This window comes from Botryllus schlosseri, chromosome 14 (assembly GCF_051294905.1).
Source record: "Botryllus schlosseri isolate E-star chromosome 14, Bs_hap1, whole genome shotgun sequence".
In the NCBI taxonomy this organism is placed as follows: Eukaryota; Metazoa; Chordata; class Ascidiacea; order Stolidobranchia; family Styelidae; genus Botryllus; species Botryllus schlosseri.
The window spans coordinates 2,390,225-2,412,076 of NC_137249.1; the positions used below are offsets into that span (position 1 = coordinate 2,390,225).

The 21,852-nt window shown below is 41.1% G+C and overlaps 2 protein-coding genes and 1 pseudogene across 3 annotated transcripts in view; 2 read left to right on the forward strand and 1 right to left on the reverse strand.

Moving 5' to 3' along the window:
* Nucleotides 1-5,567: 5,567 nt before the first annotated feature.
* Nucleotides 5,568-11,885, forward strand: LOC145456160 (actin-binding Rho-activating protein-like). Its single transcript, XM_080334220.1, has 3 exons — nucleotides 5,568-6,345; nucleotides 6,907-7,102; nucleotides 10,760-11,885. The coding sequence occupies exons 1-3, from the start codon at nucleotides 6,216-6,218 to the stop codon at nucleotides 10,887-10,889; spliced, it is 456 nt and encodes a 151-aa protein (XP_080190346.1). The 5' UTR covers nucleotides 5,568-6,215; the 3' UTR covers nucleotides 10,890-11,885.
* A 2,743-nt stretch (nucleotides 11,886-14,628) lies between these two features.
* LOC145455966 (putative sodium-coupled neutral amino acid transporter 6 pseudogene) lies at nucleotides 14,629-16,160 on the forward strand (annotated as a pseudogene).
* Nucleotides 16,161-19,021: 2,861 nt separating this feature from the next.
* The window catches only part of LOC145456179 (sulfite oxidase-like), a 116,185-nt gene continuing 113,354 nt past the window's right edge, over nucleotides 19,022-21,852 (reverse strand). For both annotated transcript variants that reach the window (XM_080334247.1, XM_080334246.1), the window contains 3 exons: nucleotides 20,874-20,990; nucleotides 19,802-19,872; nucleotides 19,022-19,481 (listed from right to left, as the gene is read on the reverse strand). In XM_080334247.1, the coding sequence (XP_080190373.1) occupies nucleotides 19,427-19,481; nucleotides 19,802-19,872; nucleotides 20,874-20,990 (243 nt within the window). In that variant the 3' untranslated portion in view covers nucleotides 19,022-19,426. The remainder of the gene's footprint in view (nucleotides 19,482-19,801; nucleotides 19,873-20,873; nucleotides 20,991-21,852) is intronic.

Consider the following 21,852-nt stretch of genomic DNA (forward strand, 5'->3'; position numbering starts at 1 on the left):
TATCAGCCCATGACGTGTCTCACTAATCTGGAAAATCCGGCTTTTTTGAACGTTTACACTTATATTAGCAGATCACCTTTGAAGCTTTGTGGACAAAAGACATGAAACATATTTTTCGTATTTATGTTTCACTTTCAATTCCGAGTATCATACTTTTAGTTATAATTCTAATTACTTTCAGTTCTTTTGTGTGCAGAACATACATGTTGAAGCATAAAAGAAAGTGTAGTAATGCCTCTATTTTCCGAAAATAAAGCTACATCAAATATGAATTTTACGATCCATAATATTTGTTATTAACGTATACTACTCGCGCAAAGTGTTGAAACTGCATCCGATACAACTTCTCCGTATTGCTCTTGGCCTAAATTTGGGGCCTTATAATATGGTGTAGGGCGCCTTGCCAAGATATATTCTCTAAAACGGGATCTTCTAGTAAACAAAAGGTTAGTATCGCATTTTCATATCAATACTATAATTTGCATCTCATGATGCGAAAGAAATGCTTATTCTGTCGAAAATCCCGAGCGAGATAGCGTAATGGTTGTGCGTCCGGCTTCTCGATCGGTAGGTCGTGCGTTCGATCCCCGGCCGGGTCAGACCAAAGACTCGAAAACTGGTATCCGCGGCTATCCTGCTAGGCGCTCAGCAATCACTGATAGCATGGAAGAGAAAAAAAACCGGGGGTGCAGACTAGATGACCTTACTATAAAGGCCGCCTCGCATCTCCGTCGTCAAAGCATCTCGATGGTGCAGGCGAAAAAGAATACCACATCTCTGTCGAAAATTTATACCCCCTGGGATGCATCAAACGAATCAAGCTCTCCGTAGGCTATATCCGCATAGCTCAATTTGCAGATTTTGACTGCCCACGCGAACGAATTAATACTGATTTTAAAACTACTTACCGGTACTTACTTCAGTAGATTTTAAATCAGTCAATTCTACTTCTACTTCAAGTAGCTTAATGTTGCTTATGGAAGAAGTACTTCTACTCGTACTTGAGTCGATTTTTTTCGTCGCTACTTTTACTTCTACTTGAGTCGAATTCTTGACTACTTTGACCACCTATGGTTTTCACACCAAGCTGGATGTGTAACAACGTTGACCCATTCGTGTGAGATGATTGTGCGGTTCAGAAATGAGGCATTATGATTTTATTATAAATTTGATCGATTCAAAGCACCACATGAATTGCGATACATTGAAAAAAGAAGGGGTAGGCTACTAGACGAAGTCCATTATAATTAAACTGCCCACATTTGCCTACATCAGAGGTCTCAAACACGCGTTCCGCATGCCGCTCGCGAGATCATTTGGCGCGGCCTGCCACAGCATTTTGGAATTTCAGGTATTCGACAATATATTCAAGTGCCATATATCTTTTTTAGATTCAAGAAGTTCACTCTAAAGCTACACGGTAGAAGATCAGCCTCTACGTCAAATTTCTAGTTCACGATGGTAATAAATGACCCGTTGGTGATTCGTGACTGAAAATTGTGATTTGGTTTAGTGCGACCTTTCGTAAAATTACCCGATTTCGGATTGACTTGGGGCATTAAATAAAAATGACTCGAGTTGAGTCGGTTCAAACGTTAATATCAAAGAAGGACTTGTGACTCGGAACGGTGATTTGTGAGAGAGAATAGTAATAGATCAAAAGGTCGCAGCTTGCGTTGCGTAGGGTATATAGCTATCTAACTAAGTCCGTATGGCAATCATTGGCATTATGGCCCCCGTGACGTGTAGTTGGTTACATCATGGGTGTTGTTTGTTCCCTTTATCCATGTTATTATCGGTGGCGAGTATCAAGGTAGTGGTACGCTCCACAGCGGTATCACCAATGGATTCTTCGGCGATTGGACATTTCTATTCCAGGGGTTCTTAACCAGGGGTCCGATGACCCCTCCGGGGTACGAGATGCATTGTGGAATTAGGCCTATATGCTGTGAAATATTTTTTGGGCCAATTTATTCAACTGAAAAATATTCTTATGTGAATGGGCTTTCTGATTTTAGTATAGGTAGAGGTACCATCAGAAATTGCTTAGGAAATGGACGGGGGTAGCCTACGAGAAATCTTATTGAAAGCACAAAGGGTACGATCGCTAAAAAGGTTATGAAACAATGCTATTACTATGGCACAATAATGATTATATTTAAGATTTTATTGATCTATCCCAGTTAATCATCGAAGGCAAATCTAACGCTGATATAATTTGACTTTGGCAACGACAGTAAAAATAGCCTATACTTATCACGACTGTGTCAGAAACTCGGATTAGGATACACCCAGGAATATCTAGATATCTAGATCTATTCTAGATATCCCTGGATACACCGCTCAAAGGCTCTGATATCAGATTAATCTTCAGTAAATTTTAAAATTTTCTACATAAAATTGTGGCAATTCAAAGGTCCACTAGCTGCAATATTATAACCCGAAAGCTTTTACGATGTCACGACGCATCCTCTCGCATGTCTATAACTTATTATTTTAACAAATTATGCCCGGCACAAAAACAATTTTATTCAAATATCGTATTTGAAAATGTGATCCTTTCGTGCCAAACGTGAATAGTAGGCTACAATAGTAAATTACATTTTCACGCTGCTTGTGGAATGCCCATCTGCAAGGTCCCGTCAAAAAAGGTCTAGGCTACTTGGAAATTTTACATTGAATACCCCTTTTATATATGCTGCGGCCCGCCGCGTCATCAGAAACTAGGAAATTGGCCTGCGAGCACATTTGAGTTTGAGACCTCTGGTCTACATAGGCCTACTACAAACACAGTATTGCAATTGAAGAACGTGTTAGTGCAAGTACGCCTACTTCACTATACTCAGACACGAATTGTATTTTACGAGAATAAGACGGAAAAAACGTTCTTCCTAGTAGCAGTTGTATGAGTCTTCCACCATGGGAGAAACGTGATATTTTATACTAAAGCAGTACGAAACAACGGTTGTAAAGATTGACCAATGGGGGACAACGAATCGTGAAAACGTCGCATGACGAAATAAGGGACTTGTGAAGCATTAGCCAATAGGAAAACGGAGCGCGAAATAGTCCCAACACGAAAAAGCAGGGATATCTAGATATCCCCGGAAAAAGGCAGTGATATCTATCTAGAACTTTAGTTTGACGTAACAAAGGTTGTGAAGTTTATCCAATAGCGAAATAGCGCGATACGAAAAGGGCAGTGATATCTATCCAGAACTTTAGTTTACGTAACAAAGGTCGTGAAGCTTGATCCAATAGGAAAACGCGCGAAAAATACGAAAAGGGGATTGTGACACTTGCACAAAAAGATTGTAGCCTTGAATATAGTGACCTATATATAAGGTTGCATGTAAACCAAACGGTATTTTAAAACACTTTAAAACATGTTTTAAACAGTGTTTTATAAAAAGGTCTTTTAAAAAAATTGTGTTTTTTTCAAGTTGTAAATTTATGCCATAATTGTGTAAATACTACACAAAAAACATGTTGTATGAGCCTACGGACAATTACCATCCGATGTATAGCCGACATTATGATGACGTTATTACCATCGATATGGGATGGTTGGAACACTCAAAATAATCGGCCCAACAACAATAGTACATATATTTCGTCAAAGGAGCTATTTTTACCCTATTTTTTCAATTGTCAATGTTAATCGACTATGACGTCACAATTGAATATTCGTGACGTCATGGCTTTAAAAAAGCATAAAAAACATGTTCTAAATTAGGGCCTTGTTTTAAACATGTTTGTTTTGAATTGATTTTTGTTTTAAATGCAACCCTACCTATATATAATACAATGTATGTTGGTCACATGTTGTACGTTTTTAAAATATTTTGGGATAATAATCCTGAGTAGGTTATCATAAAGACTTCTAGTAGTCAGCGTTGGCACGCAGGTAAAAGCAACGCCGTAAATTTATACTCAATTACAAGTAGAAGGAGCGACGATTTCGAGTTTTCCAACTATTCCATATCGTATACGTCGACTATATCGGGTGTAAATCTTCCGTCTAGGCTCATACTACATACATACACAACACATACACAATTATGGCACAGGCTACTTTGCTTTAAATGCAATCCTGGGAGACATGCAGTCTGTTGCTGGTTAACTAGAATGTCCATGTGAATGCGATGTCATAGATTTAATCAGCAAATCGAGAGATAAAAACATTCCAGGTTATTATTAGCTCGTGCGTAGACTCCTTTGATGGCATTAGTATAGTCATCTGCAGCTTACGCCATAATTTCCCCTAAGGATGATTGACATAAGGCGTCAAGTAGGCGGGTACTGCAGATACAATATCTTGACACTTATGATATAACGCATAGCTACCATTGTCATTGTCATGTAGCGAGTCATTACCTCTGTGTCATGTGTTCCGCAATACCTACGGCATTCCATCTAATAAATTCCGCAGAAATATATCATCTCCAGTCCCCGAGATTGCAAACAGAGAATGAATATGAGGTGGACAGGCAGCATAGAACACAGGCTGAAGCTTAAAGGAGTCAGAATAGGCCTGCAGATTGATTTGAATATAGTTGATATTTAAGTGAGCATGATGAAATAGATGCTAGAGATTCGAAGGTCCCGTAATCATATACTTCGAGGCTTTCCTAGGCTCCTCAGTCCTCATATAGCTATATGATCTGCGTATGCGGTGTCTTAAAGCCTAGAAGTTGGCTGTTCTGCAAGTCGGCAGATACGGAATCATAAGAAAGAAATTGCCAACATGGTGTAAATGGCCATTGTAGTCGAAAAACACCATGAATATCACAAACAACAACAACCCTTTAGTCATGTGATAATCGGTTACCCGACATTTGGAGCATCGTAACTTTAACCCACGTGTTTCACTCTCAAGCTCATTATGTTCAATGTTCAATGTTCATTGTTCACGGATCGTACTAATTACTGACGAATAGTGATCTTTTCAGTGATTTAGTCCATCATCAGATTATAGTTCGATAGCGATATTGAGAAGTGGCATTTAACACTGGCAGATCGATGGTTCATTGACAGTAGAGGTCGACCGATATTGATTTTCACAGGCCGATACCGATATATCGGCTCACTCACAAGGCCGATACCGATATCATAGGGCGATATCAATATGGAAGGAGCAGAGAACAATTTCACCAAAAATATTATATATCGGGCAAGATGGCACTTGTTCATGCCACAGAAAGCTGAAAAACAAACGAGAAAACTGTAATTTAAAAGAATTATTGCTTAATTGTGCACATTCGATGAAATTTGCGATAACCCAAAAAGCAAAATATGATACAGAATTGCAGATCAGTCCAGAAAAGGTAGAAGGTGATGCAGGAAGCATAGTTTCTCTGCATGCTCACCCAGTTAAACTCGTCCTACAAGGGTAAATCTGTCATATATCGCAATTTGCGTCGTCGATTTATTGAGATTGAGAACACGGAGCATTGAATTTCCAAAATTTTTTAATTTAAAAAAAAATACAAATAGGCCGATATCGATAATCGGGAAAGCTCTAAATATTGGCCACGACAATCGGCCATGTCGATAATCGGTCGACCTCTAATTGACAGATCACAAATTAGCCTGCCACACAATAACATGAGACACATGAACATGTCGGTTTATGCTGGGATTAGGACTATGGCTAGGATTGGGGTTAGTTATAAGTAGGGCAATTTTTTTGACCTAAAAACGGAAGATTTAATTTTGACATTTTTTTACCTTGAAAATCTTAATATTGACCAAATTTGACCAAATTTGTAAATTAGGTGTTTTCCCACATAATGTTAGAATTTTACTACTTATCTTCAATTCTGGTTGGAACTGTCTGTCCTTACGAAGAAGTTTCACCTAAAAAAACTTTTTTGCCTCAAAAACTGACAAATTTTTACACGAAAAAACTTTATTTTAATGAAGTCTGGGCCTATGAAGAATTCCAGTAGTTACCCATGGTATTTTGACCCAATTTTGACTTTTTTTGACATGTCAAAAAAATCGTCCTATAGTTATAAGATTATAAATTGCTGAAGTATATAATACTTAAATATTCATTTCCATTGTGTTGCATGCTCATCTTTCGGGCAACCAGGCCGATATTTGGCTCCGAGAATGTCAATGGCGTAAACATCAACATCATTTACATTTCGCCTACGACAGTTCAATTACTTTTTTGAGCAGATCTGGCGCTGATTTGTAGCACATACGTAATGTTGATTATGAATTCACAATCAGATGTGCAAGCAAGCACAGTTACATCGCTATCGGAGAAGTGGGATCAGCATACAAACGACTTTGTGGAAAGACAGAAAATTAATCCATTCTCTGGAAGATACGAAGGTACAGTTCGCCTATGAAACGCCGCGATGCGCATATGAAACAGCGACTACTAGCGACATCCGTACCGACGGATCGACTGGTCTTGTGTGCACTGTGCAGAGTTTGACTTAACAACTAGAACATTTTCTTCTTCGCAAATTAGACTAGAATTATAATGGTAGCTGCACACTGTACACAGTTGTTTCCAAATAACATTAGAATTAGAATTACTGAATTCGCAAAAGCTTAGAAATCGAATTCAGTTTCGAATTAGAATGAAATACACCAAAAATCAAGTTCAGGTGATATCAAATCAGAGTTCACCCAAATAAGCACGAGAATGGGAAAGGGCCGTACACCAATTTTGGCTCGTTTCGCATTATAGCCTACAGTTCTCCCGGAGCATTGTGACGAAAACTGGAAATTCGATTAGTATTTAAATGAAAGTATAGAAATATTTCACAAATTATATTAAAATAAGATTAGCGACATTAATTAGTCTAACACTAATTAGACACCTAGAATTATCTAGTTGCCAAAGTCTTCTGAAACGACCACGATGTTTGCAATCATTTTTCGCAGTTGCAAACCGCCCGAAATGGACGAAAGGAGAGCCTGGTTACGCGCAACCCGTCGGCACAGCGGCTGCGAGAGCGGAAAAGGCTCGGAAATATATCGATAAAGAGCTCGACATGCTCATGTTCGTCGTGCGGTCGATGGTGACCACCGATGAAGACACGCACGATTCATACGTGCTGTTCGGGAATTTATTCGAGAGGTAAAAATCAAAACCAGCGACCCAATTCTTCAAGGCACCATTGCCGGCTGTATAAAAATCATCCGCCCAGAAAAGTTTTCTATTACATTGGTGCCGTAATCTAGAGCTACACACGTTAGTGGAAATGACAGTGAAAGCCGTCATCAACCCACATCATTTAACAAAGTGCAATGACATAAGGTATGGTCAGAAAATGCCAAATATAGAATTGGCGGTTCTTTGATGTCGCCTAAATGATGCATCTTTGAAATTTCCACATCAATCGTACTGTTGTGACGGCCGCGATAACGAATACTCGGCTCGATTCGAAGCGTAATATTCGATTGAGAATCGAATCACTCTGTACTCGATTTCACCCTGCCCTATCTACCAGTTGAATTCAGCAATTTAACTGATCATAAAACTGAATTATACTATCGAATATATATCCTGTATTTGTAGCCACATTCACTTTCTCGTGTGTAGTTAATAGTAGGGCTATATGTAGGCGATGTACGACGACGGTACACCAGGGGCCGGCAACCTTTTGTATGCAGTGTGCCAAAATATCAAAAAATTTCAAAGTATTACCAACTGGCGGGCCAAACATTTTTAATTATGTCATATGTAGCGTTGCAAGCAAGAAATCCTACCAACCGCTTTTCTGCAGCTGGCAACCGCGTCGGTTACGCCGGTCATTCTTACAGTATTGGTCGCGAAGGGTATAAATTTTAGTCGCTGCAGAACTATAGACATATCGCTTAATGTACGTAATATTTGCATCATTTAATTTTAGTCGCGTAATGCTTGATCATCTGTGGTTGATTTGGTCGTTTCCAAGTCTACTGTGTTCGGTGCCATAGCCAATAAGTAACAGGCCCATCAAAGATGTTACGATGATCTGGACTGATGACGAACAAATGTGCCCATCATCCCTGTATCACACAAGTCGACTTGATGTCACATCAGGGTTGGTTTGGGTCTGACGCTAGATTTGCCTACAAAGCTCCAAAGATCGCGGTGAAGCGTTAAAGGTTGACTTTGGTCCAGCACACGATTCCAAATTCACATTTCGACACGGGTCTCAATTGATACGTGCGGCTCAAGCTCCGGACCATTCGGCGCCTGGACAGTGGACATATCGATGTCGAACGTTTTGACCAACATGCGGCGGTTATTTCATTTCAAGATTTTATCGCCGCCAACCATTTTGGCAGCGCAGACAGCGCACCGAGTTGCATGTTGCCTGAAACATGTGCTTCCTAGCGTGAAAAATCTCAGCGCCGAAATGCTGTAGCACAGCGCTCCCACAGGCTCCACAGTGCACACCCCTAGACCAAAGCATTCAAACGGCCTCATGCGATATTAGGTAACCCTACATACATTTTTGGGTCCCTCCTATTTAAGAAAAAGATTGGTTCCGGTTTATCGCGCGAAGCGCGGAAAAAATTTAAAGAAAAAGAAAATCTGTCCTAAAGGTGCTGTTTTATGTTCATTTACGAAATAATTTTTGGTCGTCTACGAGCTTCTTCCATTTTAAAAACTTATGTTGCATGTTCTGCAATATGATTATAATATGTCGTGGGCGTCAAATCATTTGGCGTGTCATGAAAAATCATCTCGCGTGCTGACATCTGTCGTACACCGTACACACGATATACACACAGTATTGTAATTAGGGTTGCATTTAAAACAAATGGTTGTTTAAAACACTTTGTTTAAAACATGCTTTAAACAGTGTTTTAAACAAAGGCCTTTAAAAAAACAATTGTGTTTTTCTAAGTTGTAAAATCATGCCATAATTGTGTACTTTCCAAAAAAAACATGAGCCTACGGACAATTATCACCAGATATAACGGACGTATACATGATGGAATCGTTGGAACCTTCAAAATAGTCGGTTCAACATCTATAGTACGTAGTAGGGTTGGGACTTGGGGATCAAATTTGAAATCCCGGGATCGGGATTTCCCGGGATTTTCGCTCCTCAATCCCGGGATTCCCCGGGATTAGAAAAGTAGTAAAATACACATACAAGTTACACAAATAACATTTATTCCTTGTGATATTGAATTGACGCAAAACATAAGAGCATCAAGAGTATCATCGTTCAGATCAGGGGACCCAAACTCCAATTTGCTCGCGGGCCAATTTCGTAGTTTTTGATGACGCGGCGGGCAGCAGCATCAAATAGGGGTATAATATGTATTTCCCAGGACGCCTTTTTTGTCGGACCTTGCAGATTAGCATTCCATACACATTGTGAAAATGTAATACACTATTGTAATATTCACGGTTGTCACGAAAAAGTCATATTTTTCAATATTTTTAAAAAATATTGTTGTGCTTGGCATAATTTGGCGACATGAAGAGTTATATAGACAGTTAGAAACCATGCGAGACGTCAAATGCATCGTGTCATCGTAAAAGCTGTCGCATTATAATTTAGCAGCTAGTTGGCGTTTGATGTGTGATAGTAATTCAGGTTTTTGGAGTGGTTTCAGAATGAAATTTCAAGTTCTCAAATCCCAAATCTGAAATTTTCGAGTTTAATATTGTCGAATGCTTGAAAAGTCAAAACGCCGACGTGGGCCGCAAAAACAGTTTTGGCGGGCCGCGGGTTTGAGGCCACTGTTCTAGACAATCAGCCGAGTTTGTGACACTGCTTTATTACCAAAATAAGAGATATGGCGCTACATAAGCCTTGGTAGATGCTGTTCACAAATCCCGGGATTTCATCGGGACCAATCCCGGGATCGGGATTGCTTCAAAACCCGGGATCCCGGGGTCCCAACGCTAGTACGTAGATATTCTCAATTGTCAACGTAAATCCACTATGACGTTCCAATTGAGTATTCGTGACTTCATGGCTTCAGAAAAACATGTTTTAAACAAAGGCCTTGTTTGTTTTAAATTAGGCTTACCATATTTTGGAAATCAAAAAAGAGGACACTTTTTCAGAAATTTGCAACTTGTAAAACCGGAGTGAAATTCTCAAAAATCGGTTAATTTTACCCACTTTGTGATCGGTTGACTAAAAAAAAAAAAAAGGTCATCTTTTCCGCTCAGATCTCAAAATAACGTTATTTACTCCACTTCGCCAGGTGGATGACTAAAAAAAAAAAAAAAAAAAAAAAAAGTCATCTTTTCGCACAGAGCTAAAATCACCGTTTTTCACCCGTCGGAGCTTCATTTCTGTGCTATTATGTGGCATATCACTCGCAATTTGCTCTAAATCTGCTCTAAATCCTAAAAAAGAGGACAAAATCTCAAAAAAGAGGACAAAAGGGCGTCCTCCGAGGACACTTTCAAAAAAGTCAAAAAAGAGGACAAATCCTCTTGAAAGAGGACGTATGGTAAGCCTATTTTAAATGCAACCTTGATTGTAATGATGATATCAAACTCGTTTTCACATGCGTTTTATATTATACAGCGAATGTTGTGCCGTGTTTAAGTTATGCGTAGCCTATTTGTTGTGATGTATCCAAATGGAACAGTTTCCCAGTATATCACTAGTAGTCTAGTATTCCTAATTATTTCTTTCACTGTATTAGTAAGCCAACATTGTGATTACTCCTACAGGTGTCGACTGTGTGCTAAGGCATTGCGGCCATTCGGCATCCTAGACCGTACTTCATTTTCACAGGCGTGGCAAATAGAATCCATCTATCTTTTCAGGTACACTAAAATATCAAGCAATCTTGTCGGGATTCTGATACGGGCCCGGCGCCGTAACCTCGTGGATTTTCCGGGAGAAATGCTGTGGCAACGTCGGGACGACAACGTTCCCATCATACTTTGCGAATAAAGACGCTACCGCACGCCCGGTCTTACGAACCGGAATCCCGCGTACAATAGTGTGCAGAAATCGCACGCAACCCAAGTCAACATAACGATTATAGGGCTGCGAATGGCGGCAAGGGGATGCCCAGAGGTGGTCAAAATAGGCAGCGTTAGTTCCCAAGTAGAAGGAGAAGTAGGCCTACCGTCCTAAATTGCTGCTCAACTACAGTAGTAGCGATTAGCCGATTACCAACACATGTCAAAACTGCTTCAAGCAGAAGTAGAAAATAAAGTTCCAAACAGCACTCGAATTTGAATTAATGTCAATATAAAAGTAAATTTGGTCGAGGGGCGCATTTATTTAGCAGTTAATCAGAGCTAGAAGTAGATGCAAAACCGGAAATTTCTTTCAATTGCAAGTAGAGTTGCGATTTCAAACACATATCTATACTACTTCAAGTGGAAGTATAAAATAGAGGTGGTAAAAGTACCCGAGTAAATATTTTCTAAAAGTAGAATTGGGCGAGGGGTCGCATACATTTACTAGTTATACCAGAGGTGTCTAACGCACGCTACAAATATAGCTGTGATTTTGAAAATATATTTAGTTACCACGCTTTAAGGGCAGTTTTCCCTAAGTGCAATAACGATTTCACTCATGACAGTGATGTAAACATAAGCTACCTCAAATCTACTTTATAGTTTACCCTGAAAAAAGTATAGAAGTAGACTAAAACATAATCTCTTTATTGCATGTCGGAAAAACTCAAGCACTCCGAAAAAGTAAAGGCACTAGTTATACTTATCGGTGACCACTTCTAGGTACATCCCAAGCCAAACCCACTTTCCTTGGCAAGTCTCCTCATTGTATATTTCCCTGAATCTTTCCTCTTGCCGACAGCGAGTCCACTTCGGTGGCGGGAGAATCAAGAAAGCGACCAGCCTAGGTTATCTGTACACACAAGCATATCTCGTATTGGTGAAATATACTCATGTTTTTGCGCATGGCGTCGGCTCTGAAGGCTTATATATTTTTCTTGTGGTATCTACAAAACGGAACCCATTACCAGTGTTGGTCAAAGAATTCATGGTACTCACAAGTGGAAATGGTCTAAAAATGAAACAAACCATGGAGGATGGAGTAATTGTTACAAGTAGAAACCCACTCGAGTGATTATTACACGTAGAAACCCACTGGAGTACTCCACAACTGCTGGCCCCCTAAGTCAGGGCGGTCAACTTCTCCCGTCGGCGGGCCAGATATGGGAAAATGAAGTAGCCTACCTAGCGGGCCGGAGAGACTGATACAACTCGACGGCGAGTTGGACTGGAGCCCAATACATAGACAGAGACTGATACAACTCCACGGCGAGTTGGACTGGAGCAATCGCTGCGAGTATAACTGACTTCGATTCCTAACTGACTGCATACCGTATAGTCCGGACACAATAAGTTTCCCTTTGTGTGTATTGTAGAATGGAGATCAAACAACCCAGACTATAGCATATCGTTAAATATTACGTTGGCAAATACTCTAAATATGAGATCACAATAATGACAGTTAGAATCAAGAACGACAAAGGACCCTGTTTACAATGCGGCGACTACGGAAAGACTGAGCATGTGCTTATTGTGCTACTACACTTGCCCTCATGCGGCGAGGCGTCATGTGTGACGTTATCATAGATACAGTCTGAAAACCAACCTGACATAGCCGCCCCCGTGGCGAAACATAAGCTCCTTTGATCTGTGTGTGTGATCAGGATTGCAAGAGTATTCAGAGCGGCCATTAGTCAGTCAACTAGTGCGTACAACGGGAACTGTAGCCGTAGCGTCGACTCCAATCAAGCATCATACCAGCGTGTCTTGCAACAAGTCGTTGCAGCGACCGCTACAAAATCTTTTACAACGTCTGTAGCACGTTTGTTGCCGAACACGGCTGCGGCACAGTGTTGCCAATTTAGCGATTTTCGCGCTAGATCTAGCGATTTTTCATCCGGTTTAGCGCCAAAAAATATGGATCTAGCGCCTAGCGATAAATCTAGCGATTTTTGAAGAAGTATTTAGCGATTATTTAGCGCTTTTTTTTACCGAAAATAACCACTAAAGATCAGTTCTGGCTGACAACTGCATTGGCTCTACCGGTCACCAGAGTGCGGACTCCGATGATATATAATTATAGATTACTACCTGCCGATAGATAGTAGTAGATACGCGACTCCTGGCGGTTACGCATTGGCAAACAGTGTCTCTTCTTGCTGAGTAATCTAAAAGTAGCATAGTTGGCAGTGCTAAAACTGGCGACTTGAACTATAGATAACTAACCTACGGTACTACTACGGTACTACCGTAGGTTAGTTATCTATACTTGAACGCTGAAGTTTAATATAATTGGCCAATGGCCATAATCGAAAGTTAGTGTCGCAGTGATTTCGAAAATACAAAATAAAATCTTGTCCGGACAATGGAACCATGCACCCCGAAACAGCCCTCAAAGTCTGAAAACCGGCATTATTGCTCCAACAATGGCACCGTCGCAACACAATGAACATAACAATGACCAATTTCGTCTAGCGATTGTTCTTATCAATGCCGATTTCCAGACTTTGGGGACTGTTTTGAGGTCGCTCCAATGTCTGGTCATTCGTTTAAGGCCAGATTAATTACATTTCATACACCGGGTTGGTCCTCGGATTATTTTCTTAAGGTCTCTACTTATAGTGGAAAACAAACCGTTTCAACGTCGTGTTGTGACGGGTCAAGTCGCATGTCGTGTCCACGTGTGTCAAGTCGCATGTCGTGTTCAAGTAGGCCAACTCCAACACAGTTTAGAGAAGTCAAGCGCATAACCACGGTACATCGCATCACGTATTCACGGACGCATCGAGTAAGGCACGCTGATATAGTGAGCGGTTATGCCTGCAAACCTGGTCAATGTTCACGGTATAGCGATCGTTGCGCAAAGCGATCTGCTTTATCGAAATGCACTGCCGTTTTGTCCCGCTTAGATATGACTATTACGTATTATGAACTATAAATATGATAAGTGACTTTGGCCCCAGACGAGTAAAATATAGCTGAGAAGAATATATCGATATAATGGTTCAATTTAACACCTTTAGCACCTTTTGCAGATTTAGCGCTATTTTTTAGCGCTTTTTTCTCAATATTTAGCGCTATCTAGCGATTTTTGACACCAGTTTTAGCGATTTTCTTCCATCCGGAGTTGGCAACACTGCAGTGCGGCAAGTTGCAGTTTGCGACTGCTCAGCATCTTTCGTTGTTGGGCACGGAACTGAATCGGGTTGATTGTTCGTTCAGAGGAAGGCAGCAAGTCCGGCGGAACGGCTTGAGCGTACCACCGAGGTAGGTACTTGTTGATTTTCTTAGTGTACTTTCGAAAGAACTCGGGTTCTCCCGCAAATTTAGAACGTTGCTTTTCCAGCGATTTCTCGGCAGCTCCTGCATTGTAGGACAGTTTGGCGGTTTTTGTTTTCTTGGTAGGAAACATTTCGTGACGTATGTTTGTGGCGTGCGAAGGCGCAGCGTCTTCTACGTTGGACAGAGGTTGCGTCTCGGCGTCGGAGTCTTCAGAATCGTCGAGTTCAGCTTGCGTGTCGGCATCAGAGTTTCCAGAAATGTCGAGTTTGCCATAACCAGGGACACAGGAAGTCGGACTGTCACTTACAGTAACAGGTCTCTGCGTCCCTGCGGAGGGACATCGTTGTTTGCAGATATGACAGGCCCAGTAGGGACACAGCGGCAGCTCTCCGATAAGGTAACCAATACCATGGGTGATGCCACAGAGGAAACCTTCGAATTGGAAGACGGTCCTATCGACTCACAGGAGCCTTTTGACAGCCGGATATACGAAGGAGAGGGATGGTGAAGTTCATGTTATTGGTGAAGACAGAAAGAAGGACAGAAGATCATTCTGCCTGTCTGTTTTAAATTTGATGAATGCTATTTTGGGGAGTGGCATCCTCGGTTTGGCCGACACCATGAACAACCTCGGCGTTATCTTGTTCTACGTGCTGCTGCTAATCACAGCTTTCCTTGCTGGCTACACCATTAACCTGTTGCTGATTACCAGCAAGCACTCTGGAGAGAAATCCTACGAAGGGCTCGCCGTGAGATCATACCATCGTCCTGGAAAGATTCTCACCAGTGTCATGATAGTCTTCCATTGTCTAGGAGCGATGGTAAGCTAAGTGTTCATTATCAAAAAACGCCCGAACTGGTGCGAGTATTGGCCAATTCAACGTCCGTCTTATCGGGGGAACACGATGAAGCTATGGATGCTTGGTTTACGCAAGGCTGGTTCCTGATGTTAGTCGTGGTCCTGTTCGTGATTGTACCCCTCGCTTCGTTGAAAGACATCCGGTTTCTGGGGTACTCCAGCACGTTCGGCATGTTTTGTATGCTTCTGTTTACCTTCACTGTTGTCTACGAGAAATTCGTTTTCCCCTGCCCGTTCAGTGCACTGCATAAGACGACGGAAATTCTGAGCAATATCACGGAAGAGGAACCGCAAGTTTGCCAAGCCGAGTTAGAGCGGGTTACCAGAAACAGCGCCTACGCCGTTCTGACAATGATTTTCGCTTTCATGTGCCACGCGTCTATGCTTTCTATTCATCAAGAATTGAGAAGGCCATCCACGAAAAAAATGCAAAAGGTTGCCTGGGTGTCTATTTCACCGGTCTTTTTTATTTACACGCTCAGCGCGAGTTTCGGATATTTAACGTTTTACAACAAGGTCAAATCCGAACTGCTGTTGACGTATAGCGATGCTATACCCACCGACCCTCTGATTATATTATCAAGAATCATGGTGCTCATATGCGTAACACTGTGAACGCCTTCGCTTCACTACCCGTGCCGCAAGACGATCATCACAACATTCTTCCCGGACCCACAAGTCTTCAAATGGTTCCGTCACCTCGCCGTGATAGCTGGCCTGCTCACGCTGACCGTCGTGCTGGTGGTGAGCATTCCGAACATCCGAGATATCTTCGATCTGGCAGGAGCCACGTCATCCACCAGTCTGCTGATAATTCAGCTTGCGTGTCGACATCAGACTTCTTCTTCCTCGGCAGCTGCCAATTCTGCGGCAGCTTCGAGGATCTTCAGAATTTCTTCAAGTTCTCCTGCGATGCTAGCTTCTTTGGCTTTTTCTGTAGCTTCGATGCCAGCTTCTTTGGCTTTTTCTGTAGCTTTTCTTGCTTCTTGTCCGAGTTTTATCTTTTCGATTGACAGTCTAGCATCGCGTGCTGCGGATGATTTTTGTAAGATGTGACAGAATGAAGACTTGCAGGTATCTCTGAAGTTCGAGGCTTAATGTAGTCAAGGGTGACATCGGAAGAAGAGTTTACGTTCTCTTTTCGGTAATCTTGGAAGGCGCGACCAGCCTGACGCTGACCCTGTACGACTGTAAACAACAGTCATTGTATCTGCGAGACGCTCTCCTGTAGAGCAGGATTCATTTTAGCTTTTTCGATTAATCCGTAGAAGTCGTCAATGAGTTTACTGCATAGTTCGAAGTAATACTTGACAGCGTTTTCAATAGACGACGCATTTTGTATGGCGGAGGAGAAAGCGTCTTTAGGTTTCTCGTAGGCGACTCTGGAACTTTCCAGGACTGTGTCGATATGCTGCTTGTTCAACTCTTGTTGACCAACGGCTTGTAAGGTTCGATCCATATCGAGATCGGTTAGCTTTCATAATTTTTAACTTATGTCCTTGTTGACAACACAATCAGTCCTTCACAGAGACTGATACAACTCGGCGGCGAGTTGGACTATAGATAACTAACCTCCGTAGGTTAGTTATCTATAGTTGGACTGGAGCAATCGCTGAGAGTATAACTGACTTCAATTCCTAACTGACTGCATACCGTATAGTCCGGACACAATAAGTTTCCCTTTGCGTGTATTGTAGAATGGCGATCAAACAACCCAGACTATAGCATATCGTTAAAAATTACGTTGGCAAATACTCTAAATATGAGATCACAATAATGACAGTTAGAATCAAGAACGACAAAGGACCCTGTTTACAATGCGGCGACTACGGAAAGACTGAGCACGTGCTACTACACTTGCCGTCATGCGGCGAGGCGGTCATGTGTGACGTTATCATAGATACAGTCTGAAAACCACCTTCACAGGAGTACTCCACAACTGCTGGCCCCCTATGCCACGGGCGGTCAACTTCTCCGGTCGGCGGGCCAGATATGGGAAAATGAAGTAGCCTACTTAGCGGGCCGGATTACAGAATCGATACATTACTCGCGTATTTACGGCCGTACCTCTACAAGGAATAAATGTTATTTATTGTCAATCTAATTTACTTTAATATATGTTGAAGTCAATCAGACATCTGTGGTCGATCAAAGTTGTCAACAAGTTCTTCAATCTCTGGCTGGATGTAGGATGTAAAAACCCTTTGTGCAGTGAACAACGAACATTAGTTAAATATCAATATTATCAGACGAAGTGACGATTATTGTAGGCTTACCATATTTTGGAAATCTAAAAAGAGGACACTTTTTCAGAAATCTCAGACATGCAAAACTGGAGAAGAATTCTCAAAAACCGGTAAAAAAAAGGTCATCCCTGCCGCTCAGAGCTCAAAATACCGTTTTACTCTCCACATTGCCGGGTGGATGACTAAAAAAAAAAAGTCATCTTTTCGCTCAGAATCTAACCAAAATACATAACACACGGCAGTGATGGTGGTACAGAAAATATGCTTGCACAGTATTCGGTATTAGATAGGAATGATCGATAAGACCGTGAAGGTCATCTAGTCTGATCACACCAGCATCAAACAGGTACACTTGACTCTAAGCAGTCTGGCTGTAAAAAAGGTTACAGTAGTTGAAAAAATAAAATAGAAGAAAAATTAAACGATGGTAACAAATGATCAATGAAGCAATGTCTGGGCGAGGTAGGGCAAGTGTTAGTGTAACGACAAGAGGTGATCAAGTAGGGCTTTTTTGAATCTATTATAAGGCAATTCACGGATGTGTGGTGGTAATGCATTCCAGATGATAGGTCCCGAGTAGTCGATAGATCTCTTAGTTAAAATCACCGCTTCCCCCCCCCCCCCCGAAATACCCGCCGGAGCTTCACTTCTGCGCTAATTTGCGGCATATCACTCGCAATTTCCTCTTAATCTGACCTAAATTTTCAAAAAAGAGGACAAAATCTCAAAAAAGAGGACAAAAGGCCATCCTCCGAGGACACTTTCAAAAAAGTCAAAAAACAGGACAAATCCTCTTAAAAGAGGACGTATGGTAGGCCTAGATTATTGTTTACAGTATCAGTTTATTAATTTTTTCATCAGTTCAAAACACCACAAAAAACTGCGATACAATGAAAAGATATGAAGGTGCCGAAACGACTTGGAGTAATCATTGAGATCAGACACCCACCTTGGCCTAGGGCCTAGGCGAAGTAAAGCAGAGAATATAAAAGGCAAGCGACAAAATGAGGTGGCATGTGAATACTAGTCCATCCTTAAGATTACCGCACCACGACCCGACCTGTCGCCTTCCATGACATGCCACCCATTTTTCCGCTTGCTTTTTCTATACTTTCTTCTTTTACTTCTCACTCGGTGTGCAATTGTGCATGCCTTCTCTTTACATCGCCAAGGTGGGTTTCAGATTCCATATGCTACTTCAAGTCGCTTTGACACCTTCCTATCCTTTCATTGTATCGCATTTTTGTGGTGTATTGATCTGATAAAATTGCTAATGAACCAATGAAGATGATGATGATGTGGCGGAAGGCGAGTTCGATATGCTAGGTCGTGGTCCGGTGATCCCGAGGGCTGACTAGTATTCATTGTTTATATTGGAACGCAGCCTTTTTTTAATGTTAATGGCCGAAAATGTTTGCTCGCAAAAATTCGTAGACCCGAATAGAGCAGGTAGTTTCATGACCATCTTCCTCGAGTTGACAAACTTGAATTCGTTCTGTGACGAATAAAATTTGGTAATACTTTCATAATTTCAATTTCAGGGCATAAACTCTTAAAATGCCTCGCGGACCGTATGTTACCAGCCCCTGACCTATGCCTAGGCCTACTAATGTCTTTCTACGAATCATTTCACGTGAAATGCTTTTGACTCTAGTAAAAACACACAAAGAATACACTCGGGATCATTTATTATATACAGGAACTAATGTTATAACACCATAAATACTGGATACTGAACAGAGAAAAGTGCCTCAGCGCTAACAAAGAAACAGAAAACATGAAATGAACATTATTAGAACTTAGAGTGATTCAGGGTATAGGAGTAGTGTAAATAAGTTGCAACACATACAGGGAAGAAAAAAATGTGTTATTTTTGCGATGAACAACTAAGTTTATAGTGTGACTCGGCGATAAGTTGCACACTCTTGAGTCCAAGGCAGCACCGGGAGCAAAGAAATAACGATATTCCGTTTGATGCGAATATTTTCAAAGAAAACGGTAAATGGGTAAACTTGTGTGATATTTTGTGTTGTGAAGATTTGCATAGAGACCGTGACGGAGTGTGACGTCATAACGTCAGTCTTCGTCAGAGTCGTCCTCGAGCTCGACTTGGATTCGATGCCACGAGTTGCTGTCAAAAGAGTATCATTCGATTTTCATATTCGAATTATTCAGAAAATATAGTGCCTGAGTGATGTGATTCTGATTCTCTAGTCGAGTATCCAAACATCACTCATTATGACGTCACAACATTGTGAAAGATGTGTAAAGTTCAAATATGTACTTGAATCATTAGAATTAATACTCGAATTAGATTGAGTACTCGAATCATTAGAATTAATACTCGAATTAGATTGAGTACTCGGATCATTAGAATTAATACTCGTATTAGACTTAATACTCAAATCATTGTGCCCAGCCCTATTCACAAGTCAGTTGTCGGATAGTCACCTGAGAAATCCTCGCATGTTCCAGATCGGCTCGATGGTCTCGGGCTGCTGGTTGTATGCTGAGTCAACGGCCTGAGTGCAAAGTTAGAGTAATCAGCATTGCTACTCAAGTAGAAGAAGTAACATAGTTTGAAGTACCAAATTCCAAGACATGTCAAAACGACTCAAAGTGGGAGTAGAAAATGAAAGCCTAGAAAATTAGTCGAGTAAGTAGCTTAAAAAATCTAGTCGAGGGGTAGGAGTTAGTCGGAGGTGAACCAATGCATAATAATGACACGACAAAAAAGGTCAAATTTTCAAAAATAAATTCAGTTATGAAAATTTCACACATATAGCGATAAAAAGTCTCAACGATCTGATTTACAATATTCTTATCGCAAAATAGTGTGTGGTTTTGCCTAACAAGTCATAGTAGAAGTAGTAGTCTAAAAACTAAAACACTTGGTAAGTAGTGCTAGTTGGCAGCGGGTTTATGACAAAGTTGTAATCAATGTTCCCTCTAATTTTACACGAGTCTGCGCGCACTCACCAACTCACTGCGCGGTCCCCTTGGACAACAATGCGTAACGACTAAAAAAAGGTCATCACTTTGAATTTTTCTGGTGTGCAGCTTAGATTTTCTGTCCGCAGAGACCGTGTCAGCACTGCGCGATTGCGCGCGCGCGCAGCTGATAGGGAAGAGTGGTTGTAGTAACTCGAGTCACAATATTTTGTTGACACGACTCAAGACTCGGGACATTTCATTGTGATATCGAAGAAAGTCACCACATTATTGGTATTTCATTTATCGGTAACTCTCGAGTCACAACACTATGCTTCGATCAACCCCTTGACTTGGTCATGAATTGAAAATGACTGTACTTGACTCGATCCAAAACTATAAAAGTGAGATTGAGTTGTGGTTTAGAACCTTGTGACTTGGATACAGCCCTGGCTTATGACCAGAAGGCTACTGTCTGTGTAAAAATCGGTCCACCATAAAAACTACGTAACTAGAAATGGACGCACTATGAAAACATAATCACTCATACAAAAATCGTGCAAGCAGACAGAGGTATAGAGGAACAAGTCACCTTGCAGGCCACTTCTACTTTCTGCCCGGCGCCCACAGGCAGGTCCACTTTCCACAACGTCCACGGCCACGCTTTGGAAGAGTCGTCTTTTTCCGGGTTCTTTATCAGCTCGGCCTCCTGTCAAACACGATTCGACCAGTGTGACAAACGACAGTGATATTCTTATATGAATAGTGTATTGAAAATTATGTAGGGTATAAATCCACACATGATCGCTAATCATCTTCAATCATCAAAACGCTAAGACGCAACTCTTCAACAGTTTACTCATTCAAGGAGCTGCACTTATCATTAGGGATGGCCACAATAATTTGAATATGAATTGAATATTATTAATAATTACTCGAGTCGAGTCAGTCATTGCCACTAAGAGTTAATTTATCAACAAGAATTAACGTTACGATACCATTTCCCATTGAAACCTCGATTGGTCATATCACAGCATACGAAACATGTAGTACAAAGCTATAGACATTAGCGGCAATGACATATCTGTGGAGACTTGTCACAAAGTTGCAATCACATATGAAATGGCTGTTAATATTTTCTTTCAAATGTCACTGGCAACGTGACACAATTATTTTGTTGGCTAAAACAACACCGCACACCAAATTTGGCTCAGTTTCAACCAGTAGAAACGAAGTTCTTGTAGTAGAAAGTTTTGAATTTATTATACAAACAAATGAATAAAAAAAATTCAAATTTTCTGTCGACTGCATAAAATTTTCAGGCTGTCAAGTAAAGACGATGCACACCAAATTTGTCTCAATTCCAACCAATAGGCGAAGTAATTGTGGTAGAAAAATACGGTGGCTAGCTCTCATCGTTTATTATAAAATCATAGAATTAGAAATTTTTCTACTGCAATAACTTCGCCTATTGGTTGGAATTGAGCCAAATTTGGTGCGCATCGTCTCCACTGACAGCCTAACAATTTAATGGGGTATACAGAAAATTTTGAAATTTTATTTTTCATATA

Excerpts from the sequence above, each read along its gene's own strand:
- LOC145456160 (XM_080334220.1), top strand. The coding sequence starts at position 6,216 with ATGTTGATTATGAATTCACAATCAGATGTGCAAGCAAGCACAGTTACA. Across the intron at positions 6,346-6,906 it reads ATTCTCTGGAAGATACGAAG|TTGCAAACCGCCCGAAATGG; the intron begins GTACAGTTCGCC and ends CATTTTTCGCAG. Across the intron at positions 7,103-10,759 it reads TTCGGGAATTTATTCGAGAG|GTACACTAAAATATCAAGCA; the intron begins GTAAAAATCAAA and ends CTATCTTTTCAG.